General features: G+C 38.9%; 1 protein-coding gene across 4 annotated transcripts in view; it reads right to left on the bottom strand.

Annotated features, from left to right (window-relative positions):
* Positions 1–21084, bottom strand: part of Ctnna1 (catenin alpha 1) — a 132766-nt gene that overhangs the window by 65842 nt on the left and 45840 nt on the right. For all 4 annotated transcript variants that reach the window (XM_087592882.1, XM_087592883.1, XM_087592884.1 and 1 more), the window contains exons 4-7: positions 12214–12380; positions 11640–11759; positions 8033–8308; positions 5321–5524 (exon numbers count right to left, since the gene is read on the bottom strand). In XM_087592882.1, the coding sequence (XP_087449008.1) occupies positions 5321–5524; positions 8033–8308; positions 11640–11759; positions 12214–12380 (767 nt within the window). The remainder of the gene's footprint in view (positions 1–5320; positions 5525–8032; positions 8309–11639; positions 11760–12213; positions 12381–21084) is intronic.

The following is a 21084-nucleotide window of genomic DNA, read 5'->3' as shown; positions in this document are numbered from 1 at the left end:
GAAAGAAAGGCAGACGGTCAAAGCAGATACAAATAAACATGCCCTTACTATCTTTAGCCTAACAGAGGCCTGTCACCTAAAGCTAGAGTTCTAAGCATAAGGAAATAAATGAAGGTACAACAGTATTGTATATTTCTGTATCCTTCCGAACGTTCACCCGCCTTAGCTGGTTGGTCATTCAATTAGAATTATGGAACAGAAATCATATGCAAGTCAGAAACATATACCATGCATCGATTTTTAAATTTTCTATCTCTCAAGTTTAATAAAGAACTTGTAAAAATAAAACTTGTTTTTATTCTTCTCTCACACATTACATCTCGCGTGCAGTTCTGTAAAAATAAAACCTTTAAGAGATTTTATTTATTTTGATGCTTATCAATGAACTACTTTACATTCTTTTTACAAACTAAGTATTTAAAATCTGGTGCTCAGTTTATATATACATTATAGCTACCTATAATGTCACCTGTCAGGTTTCAAGTACTCTATAGCTATATGATGAATGGCTAACAGAAGAAAAGCCACAAACCTAGAGCTATATAAGCCAACAGCATAAAGCTTTGTTCTCACCAATTTTACAAGCCCTTACTCCAGTCACATGACCAATCATAAGACTGCCCAAGACAAAACCAAATGGGTTTCATTTCAAAAACTGAGTGTCCTTTATGTCCCAAACGTTCATTGTGTTAAGCTAACCTAACCTCACAACAAACTGTAAACAAGTATTTTGTGCTTATAGACAGAAAGAATTAAGGTTTAAAATAAAATTTGTTCTTTGAGACAGGGTTTCACAGTATAGCCTAGATAGGTCTAAAACTCAGTCCTCCTATCAGCCTGCTGAGAGCTAAGATTGATTACAAGCACGCACAGCCTACCAGGCTTAATTACTTTCAATACACTTGCTTTGAAACTCTTAAAGATTATGACACTCATCTAAAGCCGTTTTCCTTTCTCTAGAACTCCATACCCAGTGCCACTTTAGACTGATAGAAGAGAAGCAAAATAAATTGAACAACAATCTCCAGATTTCATTTCAATGTAACGGAGCAGACATTTGTAAAGCCACAAGGATACATTCTAGACCCTTCTCCTGTCATGCATCTGTGGCATTTCCATGTTAAGTAGAGTCAGTCATGTTACTTTTACATCAATATCATTTACAGCCTGTAGAGTGGGTGAACTAAAGACAAGACTGCCTAACCTTCCATCCCTTCAAACTATGAAGTAAACAGGAGCATTAAGGCTGCTGGCCTCCTTGCCCTTCGAGCCTGTAACTAGGAAATTTCGTTTTCACCTAAGTAATTAAATTTGACCTCATTCTGCCATAAGATATCACTTTTACTAATTACCTACTTCAGAATACTGACATTCAGGAAGTAGACACACACAGACACACACAGAGACCGCAAGATCTATAAGGATGAGACTGGGGGGTGTTCCCCCCCCACGCCTATTCTTGATACCATGAGTATCCAAAATTGTTCATTTTAATCATTCTCCCAAGTCATCATGAATTCATTAAGCATACTTTTACTAAGTAACTTACTCTAGCATTATACAGACCATAAAGTTTTTTTTTAATAGTTTAGTCTTCCAAAGCTTTTTTTTGTTGTTGTTGTTTGTTTGGGCTTTTTGTTTGTTTGGCTGGTTCTTTGGTTGGTTTGGTTTTGGGGTTTTGAGACAGGATCTCTGTGTAACAGCCCTCAATGTCCAGGAACTAGCCTTGTAGACCAGGCTAGTCTCAGAGATCTACCTCCCTCTGCCTGCCTCTGCCTCCTGAGTGCTGTAATAAAGGCATGAGTCTCCACACCCAGCTAGTCTTCCAAAAGTTTAAACCCTACGCAAGTAACAATTCAAGGGAGTATACAATCAGGTGCAAAACTGCAAGCACTGAGGAGACAATGAATAAAGGCCTTCAGCAAGAGAGCTGGAGAAAGCTGGACACTTCAGTAACAGAATGAGCAATGTACTACTACAGACATAGTCTTGGCTTGGTCTGACCTTGCAAGCTAAAGAAAGAAATGGGAGGAGTGGTAGACAACTCCTGTGTTCTCTGCAAGGGCAGAGAGTACTCTGAACTGTACAATGCTTGAGAGGCACAACTCTCAACTTCCTGCAATCCCTATAAAGGTTTCTTATGAGAGTGCTGAGGTTAACTCTTTCTTTTACTATTTTATGTGTATGTGAATGTGTGTGTATTTGTATGTGTGAATTCTTCCTGCTCATTTGTCTGTGCACCATGTATGCCAGAGTCCTCAAGAAGGTGTCAGATCTTCTAGAACTGGAGTTACAGATGGTTACTAGCCACCATGAATGTGCTGGGAATCAAATCTGGGTCCTAGGCAAAAGCAGCCCATTCCACTTTAACCAATGAGCCATTTCCCAATCCCTATAAAACTGTTAATGTACCTCTAATGACATTCACATCAACGCCTTGTAGAGAACCTTTCTGTTCCAAAAAGGAGAAATCAGAGTCTCAAACCTCTTCTTTATATGATGCTCAAGACGTTGCTTTACATGTGACGTGTGTTGATACAAAACTGGCCAGTTAAATTGATTATTATTGGGGGGGTTGAAATGTTTCTAGATGTTTCATGAGCAAAAGCCTATGTCTAATCGCTTATGATTCTTTGGGCTTTTTTCCCATTCTTCTAATGTGTTCCACTGCCTTCCCTTTTAGCTTGACTACATTAATTCCTGATTTTTAAAGATTTTACTTGTTTGTTTGTTTGTTTGTTTGTTTGTTTGAAGGTCTCACTATGAGAACCACCTATCTCCTCCTTCCAAGTGCCAGGATTAAAGGCACATGCCACCACCTCATATCCACCATTTGTTTTAAGATTAAGACAGACAGACAGGCAGGCAGACAGATGGACAGATCTATCTTAAAATGTCTCTGTTGGGTTTGTGAAATGCTCAGAGGGCATCAGATTGGGGTTATGTGTGGTTATGAGCTACCCGACATAGTATTGAAAAATAAACTTGGTTGGGTCTTCTGGAAGAGGAGAAAACACTCTTTTTTTTTTTTTTTTTTTCCGGAGCTGGGGACCGAACCCAGGGCCTTGCGCTTCCTAGGTAAGCGCTCTACCACTGAGCTAAATCCCCAGCCCCGAGAAAACACTCTTAAACACTGGGCCTTTTCTTCAACCCTAACTCCATTAATTTTGAGACAGGGTCTCGCTATGTATCCCTTGCTAGCGTGGAACTTATGGAGACTCAACTGTCTGTGGAGCATGTGGATAGCTATTAATTCTGGATAAGATTGATCCTTTTCTTCTAACATGAAATGATGAAAAGAAATACATAAAAAGTCTGACCTTCAAAAGAAACATACCCAAGGATCATTTCCCAATTTGAATCTCAAAAAAGCTCTCTCATGACTCCCACTACAATACTTAAATTTTGGTCCAAATATCAAGTATTATCCCAGTATCCACTTAAGAGTAGATTCTAGGGGGTTGGGGATTTAGCTCAGTGGTAGAGCGCTTGCCTAGCACGCACAAGGCCCTGGGTTCGGTCCCTAGCTCTGAAAAAAAAGAAAAGAAAAAAAAAAAAAAAAAAAAAAAAAGAGTAGATTCTAGGGGTTGGGGATTTAGCTCAGTGGTAGAACGCTTGCCTAGCAAGCACAGGGCCCTGGGTTCGGTCCCCAGCTCCGAAAAAAAGAAAGAAAAAAAAAAAAGAAAGAAAGAAAGAAAGAAAGAAAGAAAGAAAGAAAGAAAGAAAGTGAGAGAGAGAAAGAATAGATTCTACATTATAGACTTAGTATGCATTTTCCATATAAATGTTCATACATTTTCCTATATTCATAACATGAAGAGAAAGTAATACTATTTACCTATCAACCAAGGAAGAAATCAGATTACTCATGATCAGGGTGACAAGGTAGAGTCTGAGCAATCCCATAATTAAAGAGCTATTTGATAGCCTGTTTAGAAAGCTCTATGACTGTCATAATTGTACTGGAATATATTCTAAGTGGCTTCCTAATCACACCACACTACATTCATCCCATATTTCCACTGTGACTTACCAACCACTTTCTACTTAACTTCTAATCTCATTTTTCTTAGGTAGACCACCTACAATCAAAGCATGGCAATGACTTCAAATTACATGCTTTGCTGTCTTCACAGTATGGTTGACTTAGGTAAAAACAAAGACACCAGAAAACCCTAGAAACAACATCGTGGCTCACCATTACCCTTTCACTTATTAAGACATGTGAGTGAACAAAACAAGATGTATGCGCAGCAAGGAACATATGAGAAAAAACCCAAAAACTTAGTATCTTTATTTAGAAAAGTATTAATTAAATAAGCAAAAAAACAGTAGGAATAACTCATTTGTTTCATTGTTTCACCTTTTAAAATATTTTATTTTTAAAATATTAAAATGTATTAATAGTTAATGAAGCAGTTCTCTATTGTACACAGTAACAATATCTTCACTATGTAAAGGGCTCAAGGATGAGGTCATTCATACTCAGTACACCATAACCAAGATTCAGATCTACTGTTATTCATACAAAGCAAAGTAGTGTCAGCATGGGGCAGGCAGCCCAGTGTTCGAACAGAATCCTTTAAGATACTTCTGTTGATTTATTCCTTCCCTAGAACAGCAAGATACTGGTACCCAGTCTAAATCACAGTAACCTTAAGCTAGAACTAAATAACTGAGTGGCAGAGTATAAAGGAAGGAGAAGGGCAAGGCACATAAAGAAAAAAAACCAACAGACACACTGTGTTCTATGATTATAAAGAGCGAAACAGCAATTGTATCATAGTGCTTTCTTTCTGATGTTTCTTATGCACAGGGGCATGTATGTACACATGTGTGTGGAAGACTCTGTGTCTTCCTCAGCGGTTCTCCATATTATCTTTTTAGACAGGTCTCTTACTGAGCTAAGAGCTCAAAGATTTGGCTAGACTCGCTAGCCAAGAACACCTGGTACCTATCCACCTGCCTCCACCCAGTTCTGGAATTATAGTCAAGCACCATATATTGCCTAGCTTTTTAAAAAAGAAGCTAAATTATTCCTTGAAGGTTGATTATAATTGGTATTAATATTATATATGCACACATAATTCTCTATATATGGTACAAAATTATAAGCTTTACAAATTACTTTTGAAATAAAGAATATACATATTAAAAAAAAAAAGCTAAAGTCCTGAATTCAAGTCATAATCCTTATATGGCAAGACTTTACCAACTGAAACATCTCCCCAACACCCCATGCAGATAAACCACCCACACAATGAATAGAGTAAAAAAATTCCTCAGACATCTTAGTTCCAAGAGAAGTCCTGGCACTTACATTGCCCATGTATTCTGATAGCAGGTCCTGTAGAGCCTGGCGGACAGCATTACACTCTGCCACAATGCGCTCACGCCGGTCATCACGTGTGCAGGATGAGTCGGCCATCAGGGCAGCTCCGCTAATTATGCTTTCCAGGCGTTCTTCCAGTGAAGGTCTAAAGCGTTCCTCGCTGAAGCTCAAGGGGTCCACAATGATTTGTTTCTACAGAAAAAGTGTTACTGAAATTAATACTCATTTCTTTCCCTCAGTTATTCAAAAGGCAAGCAAAGTATTGATCAGGAATATCACAATGTAGTCCTAATAGCAAAGGCCATCCCATGTAGCTGTCATCCCAGGTCAGTGATTACCTCACAAGGAGGACACTATTAACCAAGCAGAGCCTGAATAAAGTACGATATCACAAATGCAAACAGAGTTATCATGTTCACCTTACTTTTCCTATACATCTAAAGGTCAGCCTGCAGAATATTGGATATTATCAGATGCTAACTGTAAGAAAAATAAGAACTCTATGTGCAGTATATAGCTGCTACAGGACAGAACTGTTTGACCATAAACAATTTAAACAACTAAAGTACTAACTTTTCCTCTTGAAGAAATGAATTTATAATGAACTTATCAATTAGATACATGCCCATTAAATACAACTGACTTTCATACCAATAAATATCTATGCAAACATTTGGGCCTTAATTTTTAATTTTCTTCCTTAGTAATTTCAACTTAAATGCCAAATTTTTTTCTGCCAAAAGTTTGGTATTTTTCAGTGAGTAAACATTTCCTCCATTCTTTCCAAGGAAACTTCAGTTTTGAAAGTGATCATGCATCACTGTCAGTTAATCATTTTAGCTGACCATTTTTCTTGCAGATTTGGTTATTAAAGAATTTCTCTGATCAAGGTTGAACACAGGGCTGGAGATGTAGCTGATTATTAGAGCACTGGCCTAACCACATACGCCTGCACTCAATCTCCAACACTGCTGAGTCACAGAGGAAGAGACAACAACAACAAAATCTCTGGACAATAGAAGAAAAGAACAAATGGCTGTAGATTTTACAACTATCACAGAACTATAATATAGAGACCAGTTAGTGCAGACCCCTCCTACAAATAAAGAAATTGTGACCTAGGTCTACAATTCAGTTTAGTGCAAACACGCTCCTTACTGCCTTGAGAATACAAATACTGAATGTATTTGTAAAATGTGAAGCAGAAAACAATGGTACAAGACATCCTGACAACCATAAAGCCATTTAGCTTCATTCTATGGGATAAGAACTAGAGGCCAAATTCTGTGGTAATCTGCCTAGCACGGATGAATCCTTGAGTTTAATTTTCTGCAATACAAAAAATAAAAACTCGGGGTTGGGGATTTAGCTCAGTGGTAGAGCGCTTGCCTAGGAAGCGCAAGGCCCTGGGTTCGGTCCCCAGCTCCGAAAAAAAGAACCAAAAAAATAAATAAATAAATAAATAAATAAATAAAATAAAAAAATAAAAACTCCTTTCAGCAAAGCACTGCCTTCATCACCCATGCTTTAGGAAAAAGCCTAAATCAGTACATATCACCAAGAATCAACTACCCAAACTCAAGATACAAGCATCAAAAAACAAGAACAAAAATCCCTGCTGAAAACAAAATACATTTCATCACACTGATGCCATGCTTCACAACACTTCAACTATGAAACATAAGAGCTATCTACAACTTTCCTCTAACATGCCTAAAACAAAGAATCACTGGGCATGGTGGCACGTGCTGTTAATCCCAACACTGGAAACACAGGTGGGCTGTGAGTTCAAGGCCAGCCAAGAGAAAAATCAATCTCAATCTCCCTCCCCCCCCCCCCTCTCTCTCTCTCACACACACACACACACACACACACACACACACACACACACACACACACACACACACACACACAGAGACACACTCAAAACCGAAGAGAGTCATGATGACACATGGGGAGGCTGAGGCTAGCCTAGGCTACATAGTCAGACCCAGTTTAAAAAACAACTTAAACTGCTGCCATCTACTGGAGGCCACAACTCACTCTGGGTTAAAATTTATAGCAAGGTCCAACACATTAATTAATGTGAGAACAAAGGATAATAGATACACATCATATACACAGGAGAGATCTAGGGCACCGTTATGAAAGCATTATGCTAAAGAAAATTAAAACTAATTTCAAATCTATTTCAATGTGGTTAAACTTCTGTGCTCATGGCTCAAAGGAAATCACAAAAGCAGAAATCTACCTAGGCAGGCAGGTGAGATTAAGATGACAGCAGTATGATTTACCTACATCTCTCACTAGACCATGAGTTCCCCAGAGACAAAGCCTACTCACTTTGCTTCTGTACCTCTCACAGGTCCACATTTGTCAGATGGTAAAATCCTAGCTGGAATGAGCCAGACTCATAGCCTCAAGAAGAACCATATTAAAAGGAAAAAAATACTAGGCAAGGAAACACAAATCGCATAGAAGAATCCTAAAGTTTAGCCACACAAGGAGAGAGGGGAAAAAATGCTTTAAGCCAAGTTACAATAAAGTAAACTTATGACTCATAACAATTTCTTTCCACTTAGAGAACAAATTTAATTGGAAAATGGGCTTTCATCACAGTCTTGATCATATTTCCCCAGGAACCAGTTATCTTTTGGCAGTTGGTGAAGAGCCCAAACCTTCCTCCCAAATATTACTTACATCAAAGTTGTTGAGAGCATACGCCAGCTCTCCCCCGCCGCCGCCGCCACCCTGCTGCTGGGAGGCGTCATCTGATGCAGTAGCCTGGGCAGCATTAGAGATCCCCGTGACGGCCTGCTGCAGCTGCTTGTATATCAAGTCCCGGTTGGCCTTGTAGGCTGCTACATCGGGGTGCTGCAGGCATGCCTGGGATGCAGTGTAGAGGATGGGAACATTTTTCTGCAGGATTCCTCTAGCTGCAGCCATTTGATCACGATGGCCCACATCTTTCAGTTCCTGAAATAAAATAATCGAAAGGGTCTTTACAAGGTTTCTATTCATATCAAGACACATCTGCATTAATGTAGGCTGAAAGGTGATCACAACGGAGGTTACGTGGCTAAGTACGTAAGGACAGCTCTGCAGGCATGAGCCTTGACTTGAATCTCCTAGCTTACTTTTTCCTGGCCATCTACTGTATCCTCACTGTAAACTTTCGTGTTCAGTTTCTCCTTTTTCAAAACAGAAACAATATTATAGCTCTTTTAGCATTTTGAGGAATAAAATGAGATAACACATACAGAGCACCTAACACTAAATAAGGCATAAAATAAATGTTACAATGTAAAACTGCTTAACATCTTGATCAGGTCCATATAACTAGAATTCCAACCAAAGAGAAAGTCCACATAGACATATTTAAGTGGAAAACATGAGACTTTAAGTTATCTTAGTCCATTACAAGAATTTTATGAAATTGGTAACACAATACTACGTGTGTATGAACTTTGCAAACCAACTAGGTTAAGTATATGATCAGCTATTCTCCTAAGTATACAACACTTCCTCCCCATTTTCGTACCCCAAAGACCATTCTAGATTACAAAACTATGCTCTTCTCACAAAGTAAGAGCCACCAGTTTACTGGCCATTAAGTCACTAAATGGAGGAACATGTGCTCCATAATTGCAATTTATGATTATAAAATTCTGAGCTGTGGTCTCAAGTGAAAGATCCTTTATCATTTCTTCTACCCCATAATTATAAGAATATGAGACTGCTAATGTCATTGTAACTAGTGACATCTAGAACACTAAGAGGGATGGATGGGTTACGTATTAGTACACAAAAGACAAAGGAAACACTGGTAGCATCTAGTCCTCATTACTGAAACTTAAAAGACACAGGAGTCTTTGATAAATGTGGATCACTATTAGAGCGGAGGAATTACCCTACACTCAAAGTCTGCTCCAACAGTCCTTTACATGAAAACATAAAATTCCACTGTTAATATCACTAACAGAATATTAGAATACAGATATAAATCTTTTTAAGATTAGTATTACATGTATAAACTATGAAAAAATTAAGTAATGTAGAAAAGTCAGTTATTCAAAAAGTCTGAGTTAATTATTTAATGACTTTTTTAAAAAGATTTATTTATTTTTATTTATATGAGTACACTGTAGTTGTCTTCAGAAACACCAGAAGAGGGCATTGGATCCCATTATAGATGGTTGTGAGCCACCATGTGGTTGCTGGGAATTGAACTCAGGACCTCAGGAAGTGCTCTTAACCAATGAGCCATCTCTCCAGTTCTCGATGACTACTTTTATACAAGAAATATACACATACATACATATATACACACATACACATATATAATTTAATTTTTATCTTATGTCCATTAGTGTGAGGTGTCAGATCCCCTGTAACTAGAGTTATAGACAATTTTCAGTCTGAGTGCTGGGAATTGAACCCGGGTCATATGCAAGAGCAGCCAGTATTCTTACCTGCTGAGCCATCTCTCCAGCCCCCTAGATGACTTCTTAATAAAACATTAAAACACTGACCCATTTCTTTCTTCTGAAACGTAATCTCAGTATATAATTTGGGAGTTTACATCTTTATTCAAACCTTGTACAAAGACAGCTGCTTTTCTACCTAGAATTCTTTTCTCATTTAGCACCTGAATTTGCAGGTCATAGCTTACAACACACCAAATGCCCTGTAGCATGCTATGTTAGGCTACATATTCAGAAACGGGACCCTGTAGATTGGATGTGTGAGCAATTTCAAACTTAAGTTGGAACAAGGGGCTGTGGCTAACATTAAGCTTAAATATGGGGCACACATATTTTGTGGGCATTTTCTAATTATTTGCCTTTATCACCATGGCAAGGCCCCTTAAGCCTCCTATGACCATATCTGCCTTTAAGTATTTATACTATGCCTTGTTCTATAAAATGTTCTACAATAAGCCTCATTGTTGCTAAACACTCAAAAGATACATCAGCCCAGTCTCCAGCAAAGGCTGCCACAGATATTCATAATCACCTAAAGTTAACAGGTACCGAGTGAGTAGTCAATTTTCCTAGGTCACTGGGTAGTCTAGAGTCTAGTACAATAAACTTCTACTTTTCTAAAGACTACATTAGGCTAAGTACTCAGAGCCATCTATCCTGGCTTTAGAGAGTTAGGGATCATTTCAAGAATCAAGTACAACAAGCAATGTGGCTAGTCATGAGGTTCAAGTAACTGGAAAATATTTTCTATGTTAGCATTTTCTGAACAAACTCTCACTTGCCAAGCTTCTATGATGAGAATAACAAATAAGTCTCATTTATCCTAGGTGCTAAGGATAAATGCCACCCCCTCTTTAGAGCCACGTTTGTATTGGGTACTGGTATTGTAATAATAAATTAATGAAAAGGCATTCCTTTCAAGCTATATGATACTGATTAATAATCTAAATTTTGGTGAAAAGTGAGCTATAAAGCAACATAGCAAATTACTTAAGAGACTTTTGTTTTGGATTGACTCCACCTATCTATCATAGTCAAGCTAAGGACTAACAGAAAATATACATAGAGAGGAAAAACTAATTTTCATAAATCTGACGTATCATTCCATGCACTGGTGACTAAAATTAAAAAGCTAAGCTCCGAGTAATCTAACTCTACTAAGAACACTGGAAATCCAAGTGAAAGTTTCTTCTCATTTCCCTCTTAACATTACGAGAAGTGTAACCCCATGGTGACATTAGTGGCTTTGTAAGGTAAGGAAGAGTCCTGAGTGGTCTTGAGGGAGGATGCCCTTTGCCTGTTTCCAATACAATGAGAGGGCCTTCTCAGTGCTGCGTGGATGGTATAAATATCTTTGGTATCACAATGCACAGGTTGAGAAGTGCTGATGTGCAAGGAATTCCTAATGAACTCGGGGGCACGGAGAATTAAAATTCAGACAGAATTACTTTCTAGTAAGTTTCTCTATTTAGAAATAAATTTTGGACTGTTACTATGTTTTTACTCAAGAATACCATCTAGTCAAGCATCTTGGTATATGCCTTTAACCCCAGCACGAAAACAGATGCTGGGACGAAAACATAAGGAAGGAAAATCAAAAGTTTAAAGCCAGCCTTGAACTACTTAAAACAGAAACACTGTATAGAAATGTGAGCGAAACTTAATTTTAGAACCACATGAACAGGGGAAAGCAATGACACCATTAGAAAACATAGGCAAATCAGGTCATTCCCACTGATATTAAAATACACTCTAGCCTGGTCCATAACAAACAAAGCGATCAGTAGGTGAGTAGCATGCAGCGTCTGCACTCGTGCTTGTACCTGTTGTCGTTTTGCTGCCATGATGTTCAGCTTATCTACTTCTGGTTTCAGAGCTCTGTACTGTATCCCTAGATCCTGCTCGTTGCCAGCATTCCTCAGCTTCAATATGCCGTCTTCCACCTAAAACAAACCAGAAAAGCAATCAAATCCATAGGTAAAATGTAATAAGTTCTAAGATGCCATCTTCTTTAACAGCTAGTCGGACAGCAACCCAACATGTATGTGTAGTTGATGGGGCCTGGCACTGCTTGAGTGCTCGAGTGATTTGGAAGAATTGGGGAGCACCTAATTAGTTTATATTTTGGCTTTCTAATTCGGAAACACCATTAGTCCAAAGAAACATACAATGAGTACTATATAGAAAGGCAGTCAAAAATAGCTTTGTTACAATTTCTTCAGCAAAACTGAGGCAACAGTAGCCTATGGAGGAGCCTGTATCATAAATACTTGAAACTGAACGAAGCAATCAAAACTGATTCAAAACCAAAATAATTCTTAATACTAAACAAAGTGTGGCCAACATTAACTTCCCGAGGACATGAAGAATAAATTATAGACATAGACCCAAACTTACAACTTTCAGCTGAACAAGTAACTTGTAGACATCTGCCATGTCAGCCAGAATCAGCAGCCGGGTAACGGCGGAAAGCAGAGCTCGAGCTGCCCGAACCATGTTACCTCGCTTCACAGAAGAGCACGGATCATCTGCAAACTCCCCAGCAGCGCTCTTCATCAGATCTCCTGTTTTACAGAATGAAAACACAAAGCCAGCAGAAATTAACCCAAATAATTTATTCATTAAAAACTAACATTTTATTAAAGGGTAAGATAGCCCTCGCTCCATTACTTCATAGAAACATGGATTTTAAGAGTCTGTTTCTGTTTTTCTCCCTTTAGTTTGTACTATCACTTAAGCATCTTCCTATAACAAGGATCAAACACAGAAAGTAACTAGGCACTATAACAAAAAGGCTTACAAATAGCTCTTCCCTTAACTCAATGACTAAAGGAAGTCAGATAAACACTTAGAACAGCTGTAATAGAGTCTAGCTTTCAACCATAACAACTTAATCTCCATCTACCAGGTGCTTATTAGTTAAAACAAAATACAAATCACACTGAGCATGTAAGTGTGAGGCCTGTAGCTATGATCCCAGTATTCCAGAGGCTCAGAAAGAAAACTTTCTGATTCAAGGCTGGCAGACTACAAAGTCAGATCCAGTTTCCCATCACTCACCTACAAAAATCCAATAAATAAAGCTGAACAATTAAAACAATCTCTGAATTGACACACAAAAAAAGAAAAGATACAAACAGGTCCTAAAAGAACTAAGCTCAAATGCCACCTTAAAGGCTATCCCTGTGGCAGTTAAGATAAATAAGACTAATTTCTTTTTCACATGAGAGTATATGCCCACGGTTGACCCCTTTTACCTTATTCACTGCGGCAAGATCTCTCCACTGAACCCAGAGCTCTGGTCTGGCTAACTAGCTTACTGTGGAAATCTATCCTTGCCTTCCCAGTGCTGGAATTACATGGGTATGCTATGCCCGTCCAGAATTTACATTTGTATCTGAAGATACAAATGTGGTCTAAGCACCACATTTATAATAAATGCACTTTAGCCACTAACCCTTCTCCCCAGCCCAGTAAAATTTTACTAAGCTTTTTCTGTAAAAATTAAAAGAAAATCAGCAGCAGCAATCAGCAATTCTTGAACCAGATCAGCAAGATGACTCAGCAGATAATACTTGCCACCATGCCTGGCCATTTGATTTGATCTCTGAAAGCCACATAACAGAAGGAAAGAACCAGCTCTCATAAGTCGAACTATAACCTCCATATGTATACATATCTCTTTATACATACCTCTACCTACAACATATAAAAATTTTAAAACAATTAAAAAAAAGGGGGGGGGGGGCTGGAGAGATGGCTCAGTGGTTAAGAGCACCGACTGCTCTTACGGAGGTCCTGAGTTCAATTCCCAGCAACCACATGGTGGCTCACAATCATCCGTAATGGGATCTGATGCCCTCTTCTGGTGTATCTGAAGACAGCTGCAGTGTACTTGTATATGATAAATAAATAAATCTTTTTAAAAAAAAATCTGGGTTGGGGATTTAGCTCAGTGGTAGAGAGCTTGCCTAGGAAGCGCAAGGCCCTGGGTTCGGTCCCCAGCTCCGAAAAAAAAGAACCAAAAAAAAAAAAAAAAAAAATCTACTTACGTCAAAGTATGTATTAAAAAAAAAAAGACAAGAGTTCCAGGCTATCCAGGGCCATCCAGTGAGACTGTCGAAGGAAGGGAGGGAGGGAGGGAGGGATTGACTGACTGATGGACTGATTCTTAAGTAAGACAAAATGGCTCATGCCTATCATCCTACCATTTGGAAAGGCAACACAATTACAGAGTTGAATACATGAAAAAAGGTCCAACCCAGCCTGGCTACATGAGACCTATGTCTAAAAAGAAAATAAGCAAACCAATCAGGTGATAGCGCACACCTTTACTCTCAGCACTAGAAAACCAGGCAAGCAGATTTCGGTAAGTTCAAGGCCAGACTGATCTATACAGTGAGCTCCAAGGTATCAAGGGCTATTATATAGTGAGACTCAATTACAATAATTGTCAGTAAATCTTTAAAGTCAGCCTGGTCTAAAGAGCAAGAACCAGGACAGCCAGGGCTACATAGAGAAACCCTGTCTTTAAAAAAAAAAAAAATTAAAATAAAAATAAATTAAAATTAAAAATAAAAATAATTAAGTTTAAAAAGAGAGAACCTTCTACTATTACACCATCTGCTATGAATCCAGATCTGTCAACCCTGATGTTTTCCTCTCGTTCAGAGACCATAACAATTAAGCACTTCTATTAGTTCAAAACAAAGACAAAAGAGGGGAATAAATCCTCAGTTCTTTATTAGAACAAGATTAAGATCAAGACCTTTCTTAAGAATCAATTACTTTGGGCTGGAGAAATGGCTCAGTGGTTAAGAGCACCGACTGCTCTTCCAGAGGTCCTGAGTTCAATTCCCAGCAACCACATGGTGGCTCACAACCATCTGTAATGAGATCTGATGCCCTCCTCTGGTGTGTCTGAAGACAGCTACAGTGTACTTACATATAATAAATGAATAAAATATTTAAAAAAAAAAGAATCAATTACTTTAACTATATTCCCTCAAAGCAACCAAACTTTATAAATTTATAGGAAAAGAAATGTGGGCAAAAAAATTGGGGGAATGATTATAAAGGAGACTAGGTTTTTCTTTTTTAACCTGAGCCCTGAACCTAAAACACATGGAACTTAATTCCCAAACCCATCTGTCAGATCACAGCTATCTGTAACTCTTTCAGGGCATCAGTGGTACACAGATAACACACGCCCGCAAAAACATCTACACATATAAAACTTAAAAAAAAAAAAAAAAAGCATGTATCATATATCCCAGAATGGCTCAAACTCTTACATGCTTGAAAATGGTCTTCCAATCCCCCTGTCTCTTCCACCCACAGTACTGGGATTATTACAGGTTCAAGCTACCACATTGCTCAGAGATTCTATTATGCTGTACTAATTGTTTGTTTGTTTGCTAGTTCTGAGGGAGGTACTTTGTATGTTGGCTTCTGTTCTTTGTAACACAGACTGGCTATATAGTTGAGGATGATCTTGGATTTACACAGAGCTGCCTGCTCCCCAACATGTCTGTAATCCCAAGACAGGATCAAGGCAAGAGAATCAGGGGTTCAACATCACTCTAGCAAGTACCAGGCCAGCCCAGGATATAAGGTACTGTTTTAAATGGCAAACAAAAAGAGAAACACAATAGTTATGCTAGCAAGTTTCTTAAGGATAAAGTAGATGTTGGCTCCTAGCAGGAAATGCTGCACCTGTCACCTCCTTCACTCAACCTATACACCACAGAAAGTTACTTTTAAGAAAGAAGCTGGTCCTTCAGTGAACCATCACTGACTGAGGAAACTTGCCTTGCAGACCCTTGGTTTTTCTGCATTTTTGCTCTTCTGCATACTTATTTCCTCATACATTTACTTACTATTTGGAGCCTGTAGACAATACAGTACACGATGTCAGAAATCAACCTGCCAAAGCTGGCTCTCCTCCTCTACCATAAAGGCTCTAGAATAAACTCTTTGTCTGATGAGCCATCTCAACAGTAACAACTTTTCCACATTTTAAAAATACCTTTCCAAGTTGAGACTCTTACTAGATCTCAAGGGAGTTCTCATCTCCCTCAATTACCCACTAACCACCTCACACTCCCTGTACTCTATGCAAAGAAATGCCAATGAAGACAACAAAATGTGTGTTTTTGTCTACAATGCTAGTGATCTTTTATTTATGTGTGTTTGTGTATGTGTGCACAAGGAGGCAAGATGAGGAGTCTGATGCCCTGGATTTACGGGGAATAATAAGCCACTGGACACAGGTGCTTCCTTAGGATCCAAACTGGGGTCACAAAACGGGAAGCACTCTTGAGTGGCTGAACAACCTCTCCAGTCCCTTAAAGCTACTTGTAGCTTGCTTCTTGACCAGAACTTTGCTATATACTATGTCCGAGAAAGAAGGGAAAGGGGGAAACACAAAAAGGCAGGAGAAAGGAAGGAGGGGGAAGACAAAAAAACACCCCATTTTGTAGAGGTACACCACTGCAAATTACAGTTCTCCTGCCCCAAGTGTCTTTATTAGTAAGTCCTTCCTTCCTTAAACAACAGGTATATAATAATCAGAGCTGCACAGTGAATGGGGTACTAGTGTGTGTGCACATCAAGGAGTCCAACAGACTATGGTGCTATGAGTTACTTGTTTTCCTGAAGGTTCTCTACAATTTTAACTCATTATTATTATTATTATTATTATTATTATTATTATTATTATGTGTATGTGTATGAATGCTTTGTCTATTTTATGTCTGTGCATCAAATGTTTGCTCTGTGCTTCAGAGGCCAGCAAAAGGCATCAGATCCCTTAGAACTGGAGTGACAGATGGTTGTGAGATACAATGTGGCTACTGGAAATCAACCCCTAGAAGATCAGCCAGTGATCTTAACTACTGGGCCATCACTTAAGCCTCATGAATATATTTTTTTTAAAAGAAAAGATATATAAATGATGAAAACAATTAAAATATCTGTTATTTGTATATATAGTATATAAAATCCAGTGGGCAGTGGTGGCAAATGCCTTTAATTCCAGCACTTGGGAGGCAAAGGGAGGCCAGCCTGGTCTACAGAGTAAATTCTAGGATAGCCAGGGCTACACAGAGAAAACCTGTCTCAAAATTCTAGTGTGTGTGTGGGGGGGGGGGGGGCGGCACAGACACACATGCATGCATACATATATGTATTCATGTTTCAGATTTTTATTTATTTATTTTTTGGTTCTTTTTTTTTTTTCGGAGCTGGGGACCGAACCCAGGGCCTTGCGCTTCCTAGGCAAGCGCTCTACCACTGAGCTAAATCCCCAACCCCAGATTTTTATTTTTTAAGGCATAAAAATTTTATGTCTGCTAGCTCATAAGGCTGAAAAGGCGAGGTTAATATATTGCTAAAGTCTTTTTTTCTTTCAGACAAGGTTTCATTATATACCTAAGGCAAGCTTCAAACTTATGTTCCTCCTGCCTGAGCCTCCTAAATACTGAGGTTACAAGGGTGTACCACTGCTCCTGGCTTCTAAAATCTTTTTTAAAAGCTTTATAAAATCAAGTGTTTAAAATATGGGTTAACCATATAAAGCATATAAACCAAGGACATTTTTGTTTACAGCTAATGCAAAGAAAAAAAATTCCAATTATTAGATGGACCTTAGGTAGGCATTTCTGAAACATTTTATGGGAGCATACTGTTTCTTATTAATTGCCAAATCCCAAAGAGAAAAGACCTTTTGTAACATCCACCTGGATGTGCTTACTGCAAACTACAAAGGGGGGCTGGGGATGGGTCAGGGAACTACTGGGTTAAAATGACAGAAGGTAAACAACTGAATGCTATTAACTACCTTCAGCAGGTTCAAATTATTTCAGGATCAATTTTTTTGGACATTCAGGAAATTGTGACACCTGTTTTATTTTCCAAGATTTTGCTCAATTGTTTTCTCTAACTCGTTAGGATATTAATACTCCAAAACCTTTCTCCTTCTCCCTTATCTCATCTACTTCCAGTCTTTTATTTAAAATTCAAAAGTGCTTAAAAGCATAAAAAGTGAATAAAGTTAATGGTATCTTTAAAATCTTTAGGGCCAGTGAGTCAGCTCAATGAATAGAGAAAGGCACCGAGCTTAGGCTCCACCTACAGAGCCCAGACGGTGAAGGAAATAACTCCCTCCTCCAGTTGTCCCTGGACCTCCACACTACACTGTAAGCATACATGCACGCACACAAACAAATACAATGGGAAAAATTAAAACCTACGGTTCACTGGTACAAAATAGTGTGTCTGCATTGAATCACTCCATAGAACTACATTACAAGAAGAAAACTAGATCCTAAACGTTTTTCATATCATAAAGTAAAAAATAAATGAAACAATAAGCACACTGTCCTTCTACTCACGTGAGCAGTCACAGGAAACAGCTTGTAAATTAATTTATTTTATATTTCTGTGTGTGTGTCTGAATAAACGTATGTGTATTACATGCATAAAGGAGCCCTCAGAAATCAGAAGGTGGCATTAGGTCCCCTGAAACTGGAGTTACAGAAAGCTCTGAGCCACTATTTGGGTGCTAGGAATTGAATCATGGACCTTTGGAAGAGCAATCAATGCTCTTAACTGCTAAACTATCTCCCCAATCACAAACATGCTTTTAATCTCTTAGTTACAAAATTATAGGTAACTTTTCCTTTTCCTTTTGATTAGTATCAAAATACATTCACTGCAAAGTATTATTATCATCATCATTATGATAATAAGAACTACTACTTCTTTTATTATTATTTCTTCTCTTTTTTATTGATGTTGCTTTGGTTTTTTTTTTTTTTTTTGGTTTTTTTTTTTTTATTAACTTGAGTATTTCTTATATACATTTCGAGTGTTATTCCCTTTCCCGGTTTCCAGGCAAACATCCCCCTAATCCCTTCCCCTCCCCTTCTTTATGGGTGTTCCCTCTCCATCCTCCCCCCATTGCCGCCCTCCCCCCATAGACTAGTTCACTGGGGGTTCAGTCTTAGCAGGACCCAGGGCTTCCCCTTCCACTGGTGCTCTTACTAGGATATTCATTGCTACCTATGGGGTCAGAGTCCAGGGTCAGTCCATGTATAGTCTTTAGGTAGTGGCTTAGTCCCTGGAAGCTCTGGTTGCTTGGCATTGTTGTACATATGGGGTCTCGAGCCCCTTCAAGCTCTTCCAGTTCTTTCTCTGATTCCTTCAACGGGGGTCCTATTCTCAGTTCAGTTGCTTTGGTTTTGAAATGTAAAATTTCGATTAAAGTTGTTTTGGCCAGTGTTATGGCTTCTATATGCTCTGCCCAGGGAGTGGCACTATTAGAAGGTGTGGCCTGTTGGAGTAGGTGTGTCACTGTGGGTGTGAGCTTTAAGACCCTCACCCTAGCTGCCTTCTGATGAAGATGAAGAACTCTCAGCTCCCCCTGCACCTGCCTGCCTGGATGCTGCCATGCTCCTGCCTTGATGATACTGGACTGAACCTCTGAACCTGTAGTCACCCTGATTAAATGTTGTCCTTATAAGACTTGCCTTGGTCATGGTGTCTGTTCACAGCAGGAAAACCCTCACTAGACAGACAGGCTTGGCAGCACGCATTGTAACAGAGACAGACAGACAGACAGAGTACTTTTATTAAGCCCACACATAGTGGTATAGGACTAATGTCTATCTATATCCAGAAAGCTAAGCAAAAAAATCACAAATCAATGTCAACTTAATAAGACTGTGGTTTCCTCTCAAATCCCTAAGAAGATACTTTTTTTTTCCATTTTACCCAGAGTAGCAAGAATCCTGTACCTAAGAGTTTAACATCTTTATATGTAAGTCTCAGATCTTAACCCTAAAGATACAGAATTTCAGAAAAGAGAGAGAATAAAGAAGAAAGGAAGAGAGGCCATCACGTATTCCACTAAACCTGAGGCAGCTTCCACCCTCACCCTGTATTCACCGAAGGAGATGTAGCAAAGCCCTGGCCCCGATACAGCACAGCTCCAGAGACCGAAGACAGGATCCCAGCAAACCTCGGGCTTTTACACTTTATCTTTTGAGAGTCAGCCCAATCACATCAAGTTAATATCAAGTTATTTGAATCTGAACTCGCAGAGCCTAGAAAACCTCTCAATTTACCCTCCCTCCTACCCCTGGTGGCACAGAAAGAAGCTCTGCATTTTCCACTTTTATAGTTGACAGAATATTTCTTTACATTAAAATAGAGTACCACACATATTCATGTTCTCATTTTCCTTTCTAATTCAAGTGTGCCCTGCTGCTATTCAGAAACACTCCAAAGAGAGATACTTGCTTCCTGATTACACATTCAAATAAATGCATAACATGCATTTCAACCTGGAATCGCTTTCTTTAAGAAATTAACTAGCAGTAACCAAGTTACTGCAACATCACGCATGAAGTCAACACCTAAATTAAGCTGAACATGGTGGTGCACTCCTGTAATGCCAGCACTTAGGATGCTTAGGGAAGAGGATTGATGCAAGTTTGAGGCCAGCCTGGGCTACAGAATGAGATTCAGTCTCCAAAACACAAAACCAAGTCAGTGCAGTGGTGCACCCTATACTCTTAGCACGAGGGAGACAGGGGCAGGAGGTTCAGGAATCTGAGATCATCTTCTGCTACAGTGGCAGGAAACCCCATCTCAAAATTTTAAAAGCTGGCTCGGCTGGTAACAATGGTACAGTTCTCTCCCAGACCCAACAGAGTAAGGTGAGAAAACTGATTTCCTCTAATTTCCAATGGCATAGCACATAAGTGTACATATACGTATACATAAAATAAACACATTAAAAAAGAATTTTTAAAAATAAAACAATGAGATAACCTTCTAGGCTACACTGTACAAACAATATTAAGGCAGTAATATTACCTGTGTAACTTAAAAGTATTATCTCAGTGAGTGTTATTTTTGTGAATTTAACAAGACAGATCTTTAAAAGAGGAACACTTTCAAAATGGTAAGAAGCATTAGAATGTAATGATTTCACTCTTCTTTCCTCACTTACAAGTTGGCTGCATTAGCACTGAATCTCTGCAGAGCAGCATATGCTCAACACGGGCGCGGATCCAGAAGCAGACAGCATCCTTGACACATCCCAAGTCCAACAAAGTACAGCCTCAACCCTAGAGACTTACAATCCGAGACAGACAACTTAAGACATAAAGCTCTCAGGTGACAACTCGCTAATGATTTTCCAAGTTTTATATTGTGCTTCCCCTGCTCAAGAAAAATGAAAAGCAGGAGAAGAATTAACTG

This window comes from Rattus norvegicus, chromosome 18 (genome assembly GCF_021556685.1).
Source record: "Rattus norvegicus strain SHRSP/BbbUtx chromosome 18, alternate assembly SHRSP_T2T, whole genome shotgun sequence".
Lineage (NCBI taxonomy): Eukaryota > Metazoa > Chordata > Mammalia > Rodentia > Muridae > Rattus > Rattus norvegicus.
This window is presented reverse-complemented; position numbering and strand designations above follow the sequence as displayed.